Below are 17,424 nucleotides of genomic sequence, written 5' to 3' on the forward strand. Positions count from 1 at the left end.
AAAAATCATTTGAGATTTATTGAGAATATCTCGGAATGTCGAATACAAACAAACACTTTTTGATCATGTCTCCCCGAGACTGCATTTTACAATAACCTCATGTCAATAGCTTTCAGCAAAAAAAAAGTTTAGTGAAATCGGTTCAGATTTCGTGAAATAAACTAGAATTTTCAAAATTTCCACCGACGTAATATGGGGCTTAAACGACGCGTCTGGTCAACAGCTTTCAAGGAAAAAAAAGTTTGCCGAAATCGCATTTCAATTGGTGAAAATATTTCGAACAGTCACAAATTAGCAGGAATTACCCATATGCAATTTTCGCAACGCTCCCTAAACGTATGGTTTAAGGTTTGGTATTGACGAGGATATTGATTAACGATAATAATTCAAATTTTCATTCTAATTTTAAACTATCTAGAGAATTCCAGCACGAAAAAACTTGAGTTTTCACAATCCTCTCTTTAGCAAACAAAGAATGCCGGGCAGTAAACAAATGTTTCAATTGTAGACAAACCCCCTGAATCAACAAACTTACAAAAGACATGATATCAGACAAAAACCTCTAAGAAGAGGAAAGGTGACGCAAGTCCTTTACTTACAAAAGTAGTGATATCAGAAAGGGTGACGATAAAAGCTCCGATACAAAAAAAAATTAACTTTACGGGGCGAATCTGGCACAGTCATGACTTTTCGATGCATGTAGTAAAAGGGCGCATACTCTCATCGCATGTGCTAGATTCCCCGATGCCCCTTACAACCTAATCCAATGACACTAATTCCACTAAAAACAATTAATTCTTCGGCACGAATTTTATCTAAAAACATCCTCATTTTGCATCATTTTTCACCTTATATAGTTCTCTATAAGCATTGAATATTTCACTACTTCCAAAACAACATAATAAAGAACCGAATCAAGTAATACACAAAACCTAAACCGTAAGGAGTCGTAAGAATCGTTAAAAAATATGAAATCTGCTGACAACAAAACTTTGTATAACAAAATGGCTACTGACCGCACATAATGCTTTTTCAAGGAGCATCGTCACCAAAAATGCTGGTTCCCTCTAAGAACTAGCATTGCCATAGAAAAGCACCATCTTGCCAACTCTCGAATATAGATCTATGGTTGTAAGTATAAAGTCAACACACTTATAGCTTATAGCATTAGTGGTTCTCTAAATAGGGTACTGAAACTTGACAGTGTGTCCAAAAGCTGTAAAAACATTTTGATGTAAACTAAAGTACTTTCTGCAGCTGACAATTATGATCAGTTTTGCTTGAAGTGCGTTGATAAATAGGATAAAGGATTAGGATCCTAAGAGGGTAAAACTATGATTTGCACATTTTGAGAGAAGAATCATGTATGGCATAACCTGGTATATCATAACATTACTGTTTTTCTTCTAATTGAGTGATGTCAAAGTGATTCGGTGCTTGACAGTGCTATGGTAAAATACATCCTGGAGGTTTACTTTTTCGGGAAAATCACTTTCATTCTGCAGTTAGTACTACTTGTTTGCGAAGCTGAAGCTATGTACTGCTTTTCCAATATCAAAGACTGAGGTATTGGTTTGCTCATTTTTGTGGAGACAAACGTTTCAAGATAAGAAACAACTTCATTAATTCATTATGGTCTGAGAGTTTTGTTGACTCGTGAAATCAAACTAAGACGACTGACGGCAGAGTATATTAGAGTGGCTGTGAAGTCTACTCTAAACAAATCATGAACGCTGTTCTTTAAATTTAACATTTTTTATGAGTCCTAAAAAATGGTGTTAAGATAAGCTTAGAATTGATTATTTAAACAAGAACACTGACTGCATTCATTCAGTACGTGACCTGCTGTTGTATTACAACGTTCCCAGTGAAAAGTGCATGAAAGGTTTCCGAATCTTAATCATTAAGAATGAGCGAACAAAGAATTGACATTGTGGTTGAAGAACGTCAAATATTAACCACGTACGATTTCACCAAGAAGCTAGACGAATTCAGAAAATTTTTGATCGAAAAAAACTACATAACAATCGACGCGGACGACGGGGACACTTGGCGATTCGCCATAGTTGAAAATGGTAAAGTGACTGATACAGTTCGCCTGGACGCAGAACAATACATTCCGGTTAGCGCATACATCTACGACACTAACAAGATATTCGTGTTCAATCTCAAGAAAAAACTTGATGTGTTCGCTGACACACTTCGACAGTACGTCAGGTTCGATGTTAGTCATAATCTTGATGACTTACGTAAACTTTTGACCGAAAAAAAATTCATCGACGCTGATACGGACACGAGTGCTTGGCGATTCGTGTCACCAAGTGCAAAAGATTTGGAAGATATAACTGAGGCAATAATTGGGATAGAAAGTGAAGATCAGATGGTGGTCAAGAATTTCCTCTACGGCAGTAATAAAGTGCGTTTGGCAGACATTCAACGCAAGAAGAATCCGGACCTGATTGGTGTTGGTGCTGATTATTTCGAAAATGGAGATATTCAAGTCAGAATCCTACGGAATGATAAACTTTCATCAAATAAAATTGTGCCGATATTGATGAAAAATGTAAGACCGGCCAATAAACTTGGTGTGGTGGCGGATTTTGAAAACGCCGTTCTCTGCGAAAAGGAAACAGCTATAGGTATGTTTGCAATCTACACTGCCGTTTTCTGAAAACACACATGAGGGGACATTAACAAATTACGCATTCACCTAAGAGTAGGGGGTCAGAATAGCTGGTGGAAAAATGTTGTCTTCTCGGAATCAAAGAAAATGTAAAACTTCCCGTTTTGTAAGAAAAAATTTTGAATTTACCATCAAATACGTCGACAGCAGTGAGAGCTTCCCTCAATTTTTGGCATACATTGCGATTAGCTAGGTGTAGCTTCAGAGTTTTAGACCATCTATTTCGAGAATATGTTTTTACTTTGAACACTGGCCTATTTCTGACCTTTTATCTTTTACTGCACATGCTAAATTTGACTATACTCTTCAAGGGATTTAATGATTTCAAATTTAAACGAACATTTTCCTACAGTGAACGACATCTCAAATGTCTCACTGTCAAATTTTTCTGAGAATTTTATTGTGTCATTGCAAATTCACAATGACATTCTCTGAAAAAAATGACAGTGAGACATTTGAGATGTCGTTCACTGTAGCAAAGTTTCAATGTCAACAATCGCACTGTATCTAAGTTTTGGTTATAACCGAGAAGTTTCACTCTCTAATCAAAAGATTTAATTCATTTTCCGAAAAAGTGTTCACACACTTGTTGGCATTTGTCCATTAAATGTTTAAATTTTTTATTTAATAGGCTTCCGCATTAGCACCAAAACCCATGGAGGGTTTGGATACAGTATAACAGTGGACAAAGGAGATCCTATACAGGGATGGGACGTTATACCATTTACAGGATGGACGACGTGGACGATGGATTGTTGGTCGAAACATGCGATTGTAGTTACGTCGGCTAAAGACTTGGGCATTCCAACGCAAGAAGCAATCGGACATCGTCGTGTATATATTAAAGTTTGGAGATACATTTCATATAGAGATCAAAATGGTGTACACCAAGTGGACGAAAACGCGCCGAAACCGAAGGCGATGTCGATTCTGAGTGGCGGCATTGATGTTGCAGGTGGTGATGATGTAGAGAGTGGTGCATTTAAAGAAGGTGAAGATACAGATAATCCCATCGGGGGTGGTTGGATAGCTGATCAAGTGGAAGACAAAAATGAAATTTTGGGTGTATTTAACATTGATTTCTTTGTATTTAAAACGGTGGAAGCTGCACAAAATATGGTTGAATCAAGAATTAATCCAGTGTACGACTAAGGCAGATGCATCTTTAAATATCGAGAAATAGATGTGACCCTTTGAGAAATAAATAGAAAATTAGCCCAAAAAACCGATTTTTTAACATCATCCCATACTTAAGTATGGAAAAAGGAGAGTACGACTCGTACTGTACGAACCATGTTAGAGCTAAAAACTAGGCCCCACCTTATGGGTGGGTCAGGTCAAGAACTGTCAAGTTACAAATTCTTTAAAGTTACGAAAATACGACAATCTGCACTCTGGGCGCCGATTCTCGTGAATTTAAGAATTCCAGTTGTCACCTTAATGCGAATGTCCATACGATTCGTAACTTTTAAGATGTCAACTGTCAAGTTACGAAATCTTAAATTCACGAGAATCTGCGCGCTTCTTATTTTCTTATAAATTGCGCATTCGATTTATTATATTCCAATTTTTTTTCTTTCAGAAAGTCCCATTGTCTGCTATAAGCGGTGGTGAAAAGATTTCTTGATTATGTATTGAACAAAAATGAATTTTTTAATAACAGTATTTTACTTGCCACCCGAAGGTGACAAGAACACTCTTTTGAGAGACAAAAGATTGAATTTGCGTTCCTGATGCCATAAAACTGAATTTGGTTTCTTGATACCATTTTCAGCAGATCAGTACAAAAGATTGCTAAAGTCATTCTGACCATTCGCTCTGGCCGCAAAGTTCACACTCGTTGATATTTTTTTTCTAGCATATACAACAATAAATGACACATAAAAGTCTTTTCGGAATAAATAACAGATTATTACTTCAGTATTTTCCATTAACGAACTTAACCCGAGTTATTTCAGTACTTATCAAACAAAATTTTCTTGGAAAGTCGAAAATTACTCCGTGTGATAAGGAGACTATTATTTAGACAGATAATCTTTCTTTTTTTTTTTGAAATCCGTTGAGGATTACTTAAGTTATCGTGTTATCAAGACAAAAATTCTTTTGGGAATATCTCAGAGATCAGCCGTCCGTTATAACCCATCTTCGAACTTAACCTCAGGAATATAATTCCCCGTCGAGCAAAAAAAAGTTTTTGCAAATCCATTGAAAATTACTCGAGTTATCCTGTTATCAAGGAATGAACAAAGTGTGACAAACATTTTCTGTATTTAAGTTTTTCGGTCATAATTCATGTATTTTCAATCATAGTAGTGAACATTGTGTGACAAACATTTTAGAGTGTTTATCATCCGTAAGACCCATGACTTTCAGTCAAGGGAACAATGTGTGTTGAGAGATTTCTGTGAAATTTCTAATAAATTTTTGATTAGAGGGATTCTTTTGAATTTCGACTGGCCGAAATCGGCACTATTTTTTCCGGGACTTTTTTACATATGCCTAGTTAGGCCTTGGTGCCTATGCCCCAAAACCAGTCTCAGATATTTTTGATCTTCCATACCTGGTTGGTTGTAAGTGGCCAAAAGTCGAAAAATGGGGTTTCGTAGTTCGGATTTCATTTCCGTAAGGTGACGAGGACACGGGCGTGTGTGGGTTCGTTGGAAAGCTGAGGTCAAATACTCCTGGGGCAAATATTAATTTCATAAAATTTGCTGATTATCGGACGAAAATATGACTTCCGGAAAATTTCTCGAAATCGATGGAACCTCCGTGAACTTTGATGAGAGCTGTGACCTCACTAATGCAATTATTTGATTAAATTATTACTTATTATGAATGTGGAAGGCCTCAGCTTTACAGCGATACGCATTTTTAGTAGTTACAGCATTTTTACAGCCTTCTGTTGAATGATGTAATTAGCCATTGTCAAATTGTCTGATGCATAAATTCGGTTATGTGATTCCATGCCAACTTCGCTCAATTTCAACTCACGATGAGCGAAATATTGTGCCATGAATTCTCGTTTGAAGATAATGGATAAAAATTTCACGAGTATCGGTGCATTTGTGTCGGTCCCGAAACGGAATATATTGTTCACTGCCGATAGTTTAGCTCTAAAACCAATTGTCGTTGCGATTTGATCAAAAATAGAAATTAGGCTCTCGTTCTTCATTGTCGGGATGCCTCTCAGCAGCACATCGTTTAACTTCGCCAACCTGTCGGTGTTTTTTTTTTCAAAGTGTATTGCTTTGACTTGACCAAAATTGTTGAAAAAATTTCTTTTATTCAACGAAGGGCGAACGAAACGTTTTACCGTTTACAATCATAATGTGGACGAACAACAGGACAAAACAATGCTGATTTCGGCGTATCACGCCATCAGTGCACCTATGTCTTAATGATTTGCACGAAGACAATGGTGCAAAACATTAAGGTGAAACGATCGGTTTTAATGTTTTGCCCCATTGTCTTCGTGCAAAACATTAAAAGAAATCGATATATTTAATCGATACCATTAAAAGATGATACCAGAAAGTAATTTGTCTTGCGATGACTATGTGCATATCAGCACGACACAAACTGAAGTGAGCAATCACTTCAACTGTACGAGCATTATATACACTTTTTCGTCATTTGTTAAAACTCTTTGTTTTGTTTTTTGTGCTATATCTCTCACATACAGCTTTTGTGGATCTCTCACATCCGACAATTTGTTTTTCGGTAATTTTAGTGACAATAAATAAATTGTTACTAAAACCGCGCAGAGTATGGCAGCCGTGGCGCCACCCACAGCTGCGATGCCAAACTTCAAAAAGCATCGATACAATTATTAATAAAATTGTTGTATTGCTTGGTCAGTAATTCAACATTGACAAAGTGTTGTATTGCTTTGACTTGACCAAAATTGTTGAAAAAAATTCTTTTATTCAACGAAGGGCGAACGAAACGTGTTATACGATTCGTGACGAAACGATTATGATTGTAAACGGTAAAACGTTTCGTCACGAATCGTAAACGGTAACACGTTTCGTTCGCCCTTCGTTGAATAAAAGAAATTTTTTCAACAATTTTGGTCAAGTCAAAGCAATACAACACCTTGTCAATGTTGAATTACTGACCAAGCAATACAACAATTTTATTAATAGGTGTTTTTTTGTACTATTGATCGAGTGTCTCCAGGGTCTTCAGTCACATTTCAAAAATTCCTGCTAACAAATCACATTTTAAAAATGATGTCATTTAATGTTGTGAATTTTTCGCGCAAATCAGTCGTGCCAACCGCACCACTACACTAAGTAATTTGACAATTCGTATAAACAAACTTTTTTTTATAAACAAACAAACTAACTCGGTCATCGGTCTGTTATCATTTCAAAGAAAAATCGTATCGTAAAACTAGTGATTGATAATTTCAACTGTTTTCAGGCTACTTTTCCAGGTTAAAGAATAATGCCTGTCAGAGGTGATCAATTCAAACATGAAGGGGCTAATGTAAGTTTAAACATCGTTGACGCTCTGTGATGAATTCCATCAACAAGAACAACCACCAAAATTGTCTTTGTACTTTGCAGTTGCAATTCAATTCGATCAACAATATATCGACCATTGCATTGGAACTTGGAGAAGAAAGAACTCGTAACGAGTTGATCCCTCGCTTAACAAAAATCAGTTACGATGAGGACGAAGACTTGTTGGCTTTGACTGAACTGTTGGGAACATTCACAAGTGCGTAACCGGATGTTTTTGTCATGTTTTCCGATTTTTCGATCAAAAGCTATGCGGACTGTGTATTGGATGGTTGAAAAATAAAATATATCCGATTAGAGAGGGTGCCATTTTCAACATAGTGCAACTGGTTAAGGTCTTCGGTTCAGCCTGGGCCGAACTAGCAATTGTTCCGAAAATTCTGTTTATGGCAAACAACAAGAATTACATGCACAGTAAGTCTTGCATCACATAGATCTTATCGTTCGTTCTCTAATCGAATTTTTCTCCTTGCATACGCATCAGGGTTAACTTTTCTGTTATGCATCAGTGATGTCGCCCGAAGTTTGTGGCAAAGCAATCACCTCCACAATGCTCTTGCCAAAGATATTACTATTGGTTGACGATCCAGTTGGCAAAGTACGATTTCGAGTTGCCAGAACGCTACAGACGATAAGCCCGTTTGTAAATTCGTCCGTCGTGCGTTGGAAAGTTGAACCGGCGCTGGACATACTACAGGACTTTGTTGGTGACTAAAATTATGAGTGAAACAAGTTTGGATTTGGTGAATATGGACCGAAAATTCAAAAGTGTGACAGAAATGTACGAGAAGAGAATTAAACGACTGGAAACCTACGAGATCCTAACAACAGACTAAATTTTCCACACGAACAATAAATGTAAAATTGAAAAACCAAAAATCGTTTTGCTAACTTTTTCAAACATATTTCCATCAGACTTCAAGTGCAGCGATGTTGCCTCGTGAGAGATCAATGCACACTGAAACAAAAGCATAACTCCAATTACCTTTTATACACTGCTTTATTCTTGACTGGTTGAGGTATAGATCGGGAACCTGATTCATACTGGAAGGTAGTGTAAGAAAGTATAATTTCAAATACTTTTATACACTGATCCATGTTGAGCTGGTTCAAGTAGACAACCTGATTCATACTGAAAAGACAGTGTACGAATGTACTCATTCTTCAAATTTTTTCTCTCGGGTAAAAATATAATATTTCAAAATGTGGTGCACATGATTCTTCCTCCCAAACAAGGATTGAAATAGACAGAAGCATTAAAAATCAAAATTTCATTTTAAACCATTTCTTTTTTCAAGTGTGATCAATCACATTGATTTTGGTACCTGGCTGTACGTTACATTTTTAACGTTGCGGTTCTTGCAACGGACCGTCAGAGTACCAAATGAGTATGTGTAAATGATTGTAGTGTGCTTGTGGACATGTAATTTGAAATGATTGTATTTGGTACACCGCTGTACGTTTCATTTTTAACGTTGTCAATTTACAACGAACTAAAAGCATAATCAGCCGTTAAGCAACAGTCGTTCCAAATGAGTACTCTTATTAAAAGTTCCAGTAAAAGTAGGATTTGAACTTTAGTTCGAAATAAGACACCGCTGAGTCGATAGCTTCAATGAAATTTGTCAAATCATGGGCGCGCGTTAGCATAGCGGCCGTGACGCAAGTCACTAGAAAAAATTTCAAAAAAAATTTTTCTGTCGTAAACTGCAGAACCATATATACAACAAATATTGAAGTTCTACAATTCAAATACAAATGACTCCAAATTACCATTAAAAAAAACTAGGCGTCCGTACGAGTTCAACGAGCTATCACACGTTCTTGCAGCTTAAAATTTGGCCACGCAAAAAATCTTCCAAGAAGCCCCATTTCCATACATTTTGGTCAATTTCAGTACTTTAAACGAAATTAAAAAATCCTACGTTACTTTGTTAGTCCGTCCGTCCGTCCGTGTTTCCTATCTTCTAAAGTGGTCTTTAGATTTTGTTGAAATTTTGGGAGTAGATTTTAGTCGTCATTCTAAGACATTCCAGAAAAAGAAATTTGGGGGAACCGGCCTCGTTTCGGAGCTAGGGCTCCTCGAAGTTCCCATATAGGCCCCATATAAGAACAACTTTAAGTGTGTGTGTGTGGATGGGAACAAATTTGTTCGCTTTTGGTATTTGGTAAGCTCTGCTCGCCTCAATTTTTTTCCTAAATTTAAAATTTTTTACATTTTTTTAAATTTTTCAAATTTTTCAAATTTTTTAAATTTTTTTAAATTTTTCAAATTTTTCAAATTTTTTAAATTACCAAAATAAAAAAAATTTGTTTCTAGAATTTCTTTGGTCAAATTTTTGCTGGTTCAGTTTTTGCGTACAAGCGCAGAATGCGTCACCTCCAGCGATATCAGTTGTTTTGGAAGTATGCACAGGGACTTGCGTCACTTTTACTCTTTTGAGTGTTTTTGACTGATTAAAAGTTCCAGTAAAAGGAGGATTTGAACTTTAGTTCGAAATAAGACACCGCTGAGTCGATAGCTTAATCAATGAAATTTGTCAAATCGTTTATCACTGCAAAAACGAGTGTCGTTATAACACATACAGAGAGATGATAATATGGCGACTAGGATATCGCCTTATTATCTCTCTGAACCCATTCAAATTTCATTTCTCATGCGCTGCGAAGCGTGAATTTTCTTAACCACGTCAAACGTTTCTCTTCGAAACATACTCTGCCAACGTAATTGTCAAGGGCAGAGGCTTCACTCCATTTGTGTATTTTTTTAGCCGTTACGATGTCTTCCGAAGCGAAATGGACACTCAACACTTCATTTCAATTAAATTAAATTTAATTGATGAAACTCTCATCCCATCCATAAGACGTTTTGAGCGATAAAAAAGCCGAAAATAGTCTTCAACCAATTTTTGTTTACCTTAATGCACTAGTCTCAAATGTTTCGGTTATGCGATAAGATTATGTTTGTAACCTGTTACATGACACTTTTAGACCCGTACGAAGTCAAAGGCTTATAGGATTACTGTGCAGTATTTCATTTCATTTATTTTTCATAATAATAAAACATAACAAGTGACCTGCGTAGCTCCAGTTTGTAGACAATTCTAAGGAGCCACTTTACAAAAAATTGTAATTGTAATTGCTGGAATTCGATATCCGTCACGTCGATATATTGAGTAAATCAAATCCGATTGAAATAGTGAGGCTAAGTTCGAAGATGTTCGGGTCGGCCTCTACGTGAGTTTTTGGGGATATTTAGGGCAAAATAAACGATGGAAATGTTAATGAAACGGCAAATGATAGGTATTGCAGATACCGATCTAGAAAAAAACGTTTGTCGGGTAGAAGGTAATCGAACGCCAATTAGAATGTTGTTGAAAAATATATTAAATTTGAGTCTTTGGACTAAGGCCGCTACTCCGCCCCAAGTCTATTTTACATATAACTCAAGTAAATTTCATCAAATTTTCCTAATTTTTGTTTTATTTGTAAGGTAATCGAAGGCCGAATAGAATGTAGTTGAAAAAAAAAATAAATTTGGATCCTTGGATTGAGGCCGCTACTAGGCCCTATGTGTATTCGATAAATTAAAATTTTAGGTCAGTTTGAAGTTTGTGTTACATTTGAAAGGAACGTCGTACTGGGCTTCGTAATTACGCTATGCGAACGGGGCTCAGTCGCAGCAAATGCTCCGACTGTTCTGATGGCTCGTTTTTTCTCGAAATTGTTTCGAGACACAAGTCAAGAGATCACATCATCATAACTTTCACTATCTTTCATTCAGACCAGTGTGTCGCACAACTTTTCGGATTTTCGGTGGATCGAATTGAATCAAGGGAATCAAGAAGGCTGCTAGGAATTTCGCGCCACGTCATTCGCAATAATTGACAAAATGACACATTTTGTTTAAGGAAAATGTCACTTTGTGGGTTATTGTGAATGACACGGCGCGAAATTCCTCAACACAGATAGTTCAAAGTGTGTGAAGACGAAAGTAAATAACACATTTAAAGTCCCCGACGCTCGCTTTTGTCGTCACCACGGCAGAGTAAAATAAACCAGGCAGGAGCGGTTCATTTTCGAAACGTCAAATAAGGGACCTAATACACTGTACGAAAATGAACTCAAATTAACACTGACATAAATTGAAAAATTTTATTCGCAAAAAATATAGGGCTAATAGATTGTTCAGATCCCTAGTCAAACCAGCGCTCATGCCTGGTTAACTTTACTCTGTCGTGGTCGTCACCAACATTTTCTCAGTTTGGGCAAATGCTTCAAGGTAAGAAATAGTTTCTTTATTTCACTGAACTGAAATACGCTCAGTGCATTTGTTTTAAAATAGTTTTGTTGGTTCTTGAAGTGAAACTAACGACTGTCGGCAGAGTATATTGTATATATTTGTGTGGCTGTGAAAATTACTTTAAAAAAAATTAAATCAAAAATTCGAAAAGTTGATTAAAAGGGGCGATCATGCTGTTGCTTAAAATGAACATCTTTTATGAGGCATAAACAACATGATTCGGAGATAGTTGTGCATGGCCAGACCAGTATATAGATGTATATCGGAGCTTTGAGCGTCACTCTTTCTGATATCACTACTTTTGTAAGTGAAGGACTTCAATACGCTTCCTCTTCTAAGAGGTTCTTGTCTGATCCGATCCAGAATAGGGTGTGTCGATTTCACTTTTTTTAAGAGATTGCGGATTCCGACCTACAGCGATTCATCATCGCACTAGAAATAATAATCAGCAAAAAGTTTTTTTTAGTAAACAGTACAAGCTTGCACCGCTGCTCTTTTAAAAATTTTCGAGCTGGATTGTGGGTCCGAACCGAAAAAAAATCTACAGATGCTTTTGCACTCTGTACGGCATCTAGACATACAAAAATTAAAAAAGTTTAAAAACATAGCTAACGCCGACCCGTACGAAACACCTATTCGTATCAAAAGCCTTTAATGTGAAACTCTTCATTTCTCTTACTTCATTTTCTTCTCTGCTGAAAAACTATTCTCCCTTTAAAATCACTTACATTATCCACTCTTTGCCTTGTTATCATATACAACTAAATTGCCGGAGGCAATATACACAGCCCCGTACGAAGTCAACTTTCAAAAATTCCTATTTAAACAGCTATATACCGCTATATTTACCTATATTTCACTGTAAATAAACATTTCACAGATAAATATATGCTATTATATAGCTCTATATGCCTGTATATAGCTCAATATAGCTGTATATAGGTATATATAGATGTCCATGTATGGAATCCCTGAAACCCCTCACACTTAACACATTATTTCCATGTTAACAGAAACTCTCTAAGTACCATTTTTCCCACTTTATATCGTTTTACTAAAATCCAATATGGCCGCCGGCAGCCATTTTGTTAGGAGACCGGAAATAGTACCGACGCTTTACATTCGTTAATACCTTTCAAACAAAAAAAAAATCATGAAATTCGGTCAAAATTTACTCGAGATATTGTCAAAATACACCACGTTCACTGTACTTCCGAGTAGCCAGATAAGAGCTCACTCCAAGAGACCTAGCTCACGCTCCGGAGAACATAATTTCATAAAAAAAAATTCCCTGATTGGTACGGTCAATACCTATCTAATAAAGCTAAAACAGACGAAATATGTTCAAATGTGGCCGACCTACAAGCAAAAACTGCCCTTCGCCCTGTGCCTGTTCCACACCAAGGGGTCTAACTCACGAGTCGGTCATCCGATTTCCATAAACTTTTTTTTTGTCGATCGGTATTGTAAACACCTTTTATTTGACGTATCACTTACAAGTTTAACGTTTAAATGTCCGGAGATATCTTCGAAAAACCGTAAAGCACTTATTGGGCCACAGCTCGGGAGGGGTCGTTCCAAAATCACTCATCTTCGAACTTAGCCTGTCTTTTGACATTACCAAACGGGAAAAAAAGAATTTTCAAAATCGGATGCGTTTTACTCAAGTTATCGTGCAGACAGACGGACAGACGGACAGACGGACAGACGGACGGACAGACGGACAGACGGACGGACGGACAGACGGACATTTTTTTTTTCGCGGATTTGGCATCTCTAGACAACCACAATAGGTTTCCCCTTACTCAGGGAGTCCAATTCGACGTGTTACAAACGTATGCGTAAACCTATAAGACCCCAGTACTTCGTACGGGTCTAAAAAAAAAAATTTACCGTCGTTTTGGTATAGCACCAAGTTTCACCGAGGTGCAATTTTCAAGAATTTTATTACTAAAAAAATCATCTCTTTTGGGTGAATTTTTTTAAAGCTTTTGTTGTGATAGCTCATTTTGTAAGTATTTTAATGGCACATACGCAAACGTACAGTCGATAAGTAAATTAAAACATTTTTTGATTTTGCTGTTGGAAAGCCCGAAAATGGGGCATTTTTTCGAGTATGGAGACAGCCAACATTTTAAATACAGCGAGTAAATGAAAATTTTTGACAGAAATTCAAATATTATTCATGAATAACACTGAAGCTGAAAATAGTAAAACTTAGTTTTTTAAGAGAAGGTAATTTGATATTGTTTCGAGAATAAGGAAAATTTGGGCTAATGCTCAATAAATTGACATCTTAAAACTTGGTCAAGTAAATAACTTTATTTTACCTCGCTCGTAAAGTAAAATAACGTACTAGAGACGGGAAATAATTTGAAAATTTGGTAACACGATGAGTATATTTAGAAGCCCTCGGATACTTTTACTCTTCAGGATACGCCTTGATATAGTTATACTCTATATCAAAGACTTACAGGTCGAACTTGCAGTTTTGAGATTCTTCCTTAAAAACATTGTCAGCGGCAAATACTGTGAGCAATACGCAATAGCAAGCCATAAATGTTTACACCGCAATCTATACCACACGCGATTTATTGCCGACCTTTCTACGATGAGTTTGAGAGAATTTCGCGTGACCTGCCTTACCACAAAATTTGTGTTGAATGTTTTAAACTCTGAGCTTCGAACGGGCTTCGAAGTCGTCGCCGACATTTTTGAATATCGGTTCCGCCGTAATTTTTTGGCCAGCGCTCGGGTCTAACTCGAGGTCTAACTGAGACTTCAGTATATTTGGTTTAAGAGTTTTGTTGAAACTAAAACTACTGTCTCGGCAGAGTATACTTGAGTGGCTGTGAAGTCTACTCTCAACAAATCATGACCGCTGTTGTTTAAATTTAACATTTTTTATGAAACCTAAAAAATGGTGTTAAGATAAGCTTAGAATTGATTATATAAACAGGAACACTGACTACATTCATTCAGTACGTGACCTGCTGTTCTATTGCAAGGATCTCAGTTCTGTCTTCATCAGTGAAAAGTGCACGAAAGGTTCCTGAATCACCGAATTTTAATCATCAAGAATGAGCGAACAAAGAATTGACATTGTGGTTGAAGAACGTCAAATATTAACCACGTACGATTTCACCAAGAAACTAGCCGAATTCAGAAAATTTTTGATCGAAAAGAAATACATAACAATCGACGCCGACGACGGAGACACTTGGCGATTCTACGTAGTAGAAAATGGTAAGGCGACTGATACAGTTCGCCTGGACGAAGAACAATACATTCCGGTCAGCGTACACATCTACGACACTAACAAGATATTCGTGGGCAATCTCAAGAAAAAACTAGATGTGTTCGCTGACACACTTCGACAGTACTTCAGGTTCGATGTTAGTCATAATCTTGATGACTTGCGTAAACTTTTGACCGAAAAAAAATTCATCGACGCTGATACGGACACGAGTGCTTGGCGATTCGTGTCACCAAGTGCAAAAGATTTGAAGGATATAACTGAGGCAATAATTGGGATACAAAGTGAAGATCAGATGGTGGTCAAGAAGTTTCTCTACGGCAGCAATAAAGTGCGTTTGGCAGACATTAAACGCAAGAAGAATCCCGACCTAATTGGTGTCGCTGCGGATTATTTCGAAAATAAAGATATTCAAGTTACAATCCAACGGAATGATGGCCATTCATCAAACAAAATTGTGCCAATATTGATGACAAATGTAAGACCGGCCAATAAACTTGGTGTGAAGGCGGATTTTAGCAACGTCGTTCTGTGCGAAAAGGAAACAGAAATAGGTATGTTCGCAATCTACACTACCGTTTTCTGAAAACACCAACGCACTTCATGCATAAGCGTTACTCTAAATAGGAGTCATATAACTGTAAAAAACAATTTCATACAAAATAGTATTCTATTTGGCAGCTGCTGACTATGATCACTTTTGCTTTGTGCGCTATGTGTGTCTCATTACACAGGTGAACAATTCATTTCGACTTCGACGTCGAACTCACCACGACTCCATATTTAACCTTAAATCAAATGAATTTTTGGCATAGGTTTCTTCCAAGCAACGGTTAAGCCGAACAAAAAGAACCGAACACGAACCGTCACCCATAGAACCATAACCAAAACTTTTTTTTGTTATTTTGACAATTGCATTGTTAATAGTGTTGGCGTTATGGCTATATGGATGATGTTTTGGCATTTCATTTGACCTTGGACCTATACAGTACGATTAACTAGGTATACAGAGTTTCCGACAATCTATTTCGAGAATATGCTATGCTTTCACTTTTAACACCGTCTTTTTTCTGACCTTGTATCTTCTACTGTACATGCTAAATATGACTATACTCTTCAAGGCCTTATCAACGCAATTATGTGTAGAGTGTTGATTATGGGAACTACTAACACATCGGCTTTAATAAACGATTTTTTCTCTTCAAGGGATTTAATGATTTAAACTGTGACAAACTCTCTACATGACAGTCTTTTTCTAAATTTCTTATTTCTTCCATTCTTCTCTGATTTCTCTGTATATTCGTTATCCAAAAAAAAATGTAAAAACTTGCGTCACGCCCGCTTACTAACGTGCGGGAATGATGGATAAATAAAAGATTTAGAAAAATATGGTCATTTAGAGAGTTTATCACTGTTTTAATGTCAACAATGGCACTCTCGATATCTAAGTCTTTTGATTCTAACCGAGAATTTTAACTCTCTAGTCAAAAGATTTAATTGATCTTCTTCACTTCTCCATCAAATGTTTAAATTTTCTATTTAATAGGTATCCGCATTAACACCAAAACCCATGGAGGTTTTGGATACAGTATAACAGTGGAAGAAGGTGATCCTATACAGGGATGGAATTGTGTACCATTTACAGGATGGACGACGTGGACGATGGATTGGTCGAGACATGCGATTGTAGTTACGTCGGCTAAAGACTTGGGCATTCCAACCCAAGAAGCAGTCGGACATCGTCGTGTATATATTAAAGTTTGGAGATACCTTTCATATAAAGATAAAACTGGTGTACACCAAGTGGACGAAAACGCGCCGAAACCGAAGGCGATGTCGATTCTGAGTGGCGGCATTGATGTTGCAGGTGGTGATGATGTAGAGAGTGGTGCATTTAAAGAAGGTGAAGATACAGATAATCACGTCGGGGGTGGTTGGATAGCTGATCAAGTGGAAGACAAAAATGAAATTTTGGGTGCATTTGACATTGATTTCTTTGTATTTAAAACGGCGGAAGCTGCACAAAATATGGTTGAATCAAGAATTAATCCAGTGTACGACTAAGGCAGATGCATCTTTAAATATCGAGAAATAGATGTGACGCATTGAGAAATAAACACATAATTATCCTAAAAAACATTTTTTCATCCTGGATTATCAAAAACGTCACATTCACTCACCAAATTTAGTACCAAAAGAGCAACATTCTCCCCTACTCTTTTCTCTCAATTTTCATTCCCGCTTATGTCATTTTCGATCCTATGTTTATTATTTCCCTGATGTGTCAAGTCGTTGTATGCAAGGATTGCTTTCGGCATTCATACGGATTGCTTTCGGCATTTATACTTGCTTTTGCACTGCTACAATGTATTGTTCAGTTTTGTTCGGAATGTGACTTTGGTTCTTCAGGATGAAAAATAGTATGTTACATACCTCGGATAAAAACGGTGTTGTTTTCGACTACGGTGGTGAAAACCGTCCTCGGACTCCACACCGTTTTGATCCTTGGTATGTAACATACTATTTTTAACATCGCCCCATTCTTAACCTGTTACAGATAGATGGTATGACCAGTAATCGATGGAAGTACTAGACCCGATAATAGGGTCTACAAGATTTGAAATCAACCGATTAAAAATACTTTGATCGATGGAAG

At 36.9% G+C, this 17,424-nt stretch overlaps 1 protein-coding gene and 1 long non-coding RNA gene across 3 annotated transcripts; both read left to right on the top strand.

Annotated features, from left to right (window-relative positions):
• Positions 1-1,867: 1,867 nt before the first annotated feature.
• Positions 1,868-16,896, top strand: LOC119084570. 2 transcript variants are annotated; one of them, XM_037194609.1, is made up of 3 exons: positions 1,868-1,936; positions 14,620-15,322; positions 16,315-16,896. In XM_037194609.1, exons 1-3 carry the CDS (start codon positions 1,910-1,912, stop codon positions 16,830-16,832), a joined length of 1,248 nt encoding a protein of 415 aa, XP_037050504.1. In that variant the 5' UTR covers positions 1,868-1,909; the 3' UTR covers positions 16,833-16,896. The 2 variants fall into 2 exon arrangements, with proteins under 2 accessions (XP_037050504.1, XP_037050503.1); XM_037194608.1 differs by lacking the exon at positions 1,868-1,936 and having other exon boundaries at positions 14,509-15,322.
• On the top strand, positions 7,002-8,079 carry LOC119084580. The gene is made up of 4 exons (XR_005089088.1): positions 7,002-7,041; positions 7,109-7,174; positions 7,255-7,623; positions 7,694-8,079. It is a non-coding gene; the product is annotated as an uncharacterized LOC119084580 (long non-coding RNA).
• Positions 16,897-17,424: the final 528 nt, after the last annotated feature.

The sequence above is a fragment of the Bradysia coprophila genome, unplaced genomic scaffold (assembly GCF_014529535.1).
Source record: "Bradysia coprophila strain Holo2 unplaced genomic scaffold, BU_Bcop_v1 contig_87, whole genome shotgun sequence".
Taxonomy (NCBI): Eukaryota; Metazoa; Arthropoda; class Insecta; order Diptera; family Sciaridae; genus Bradysia; species Bradysia coprophila.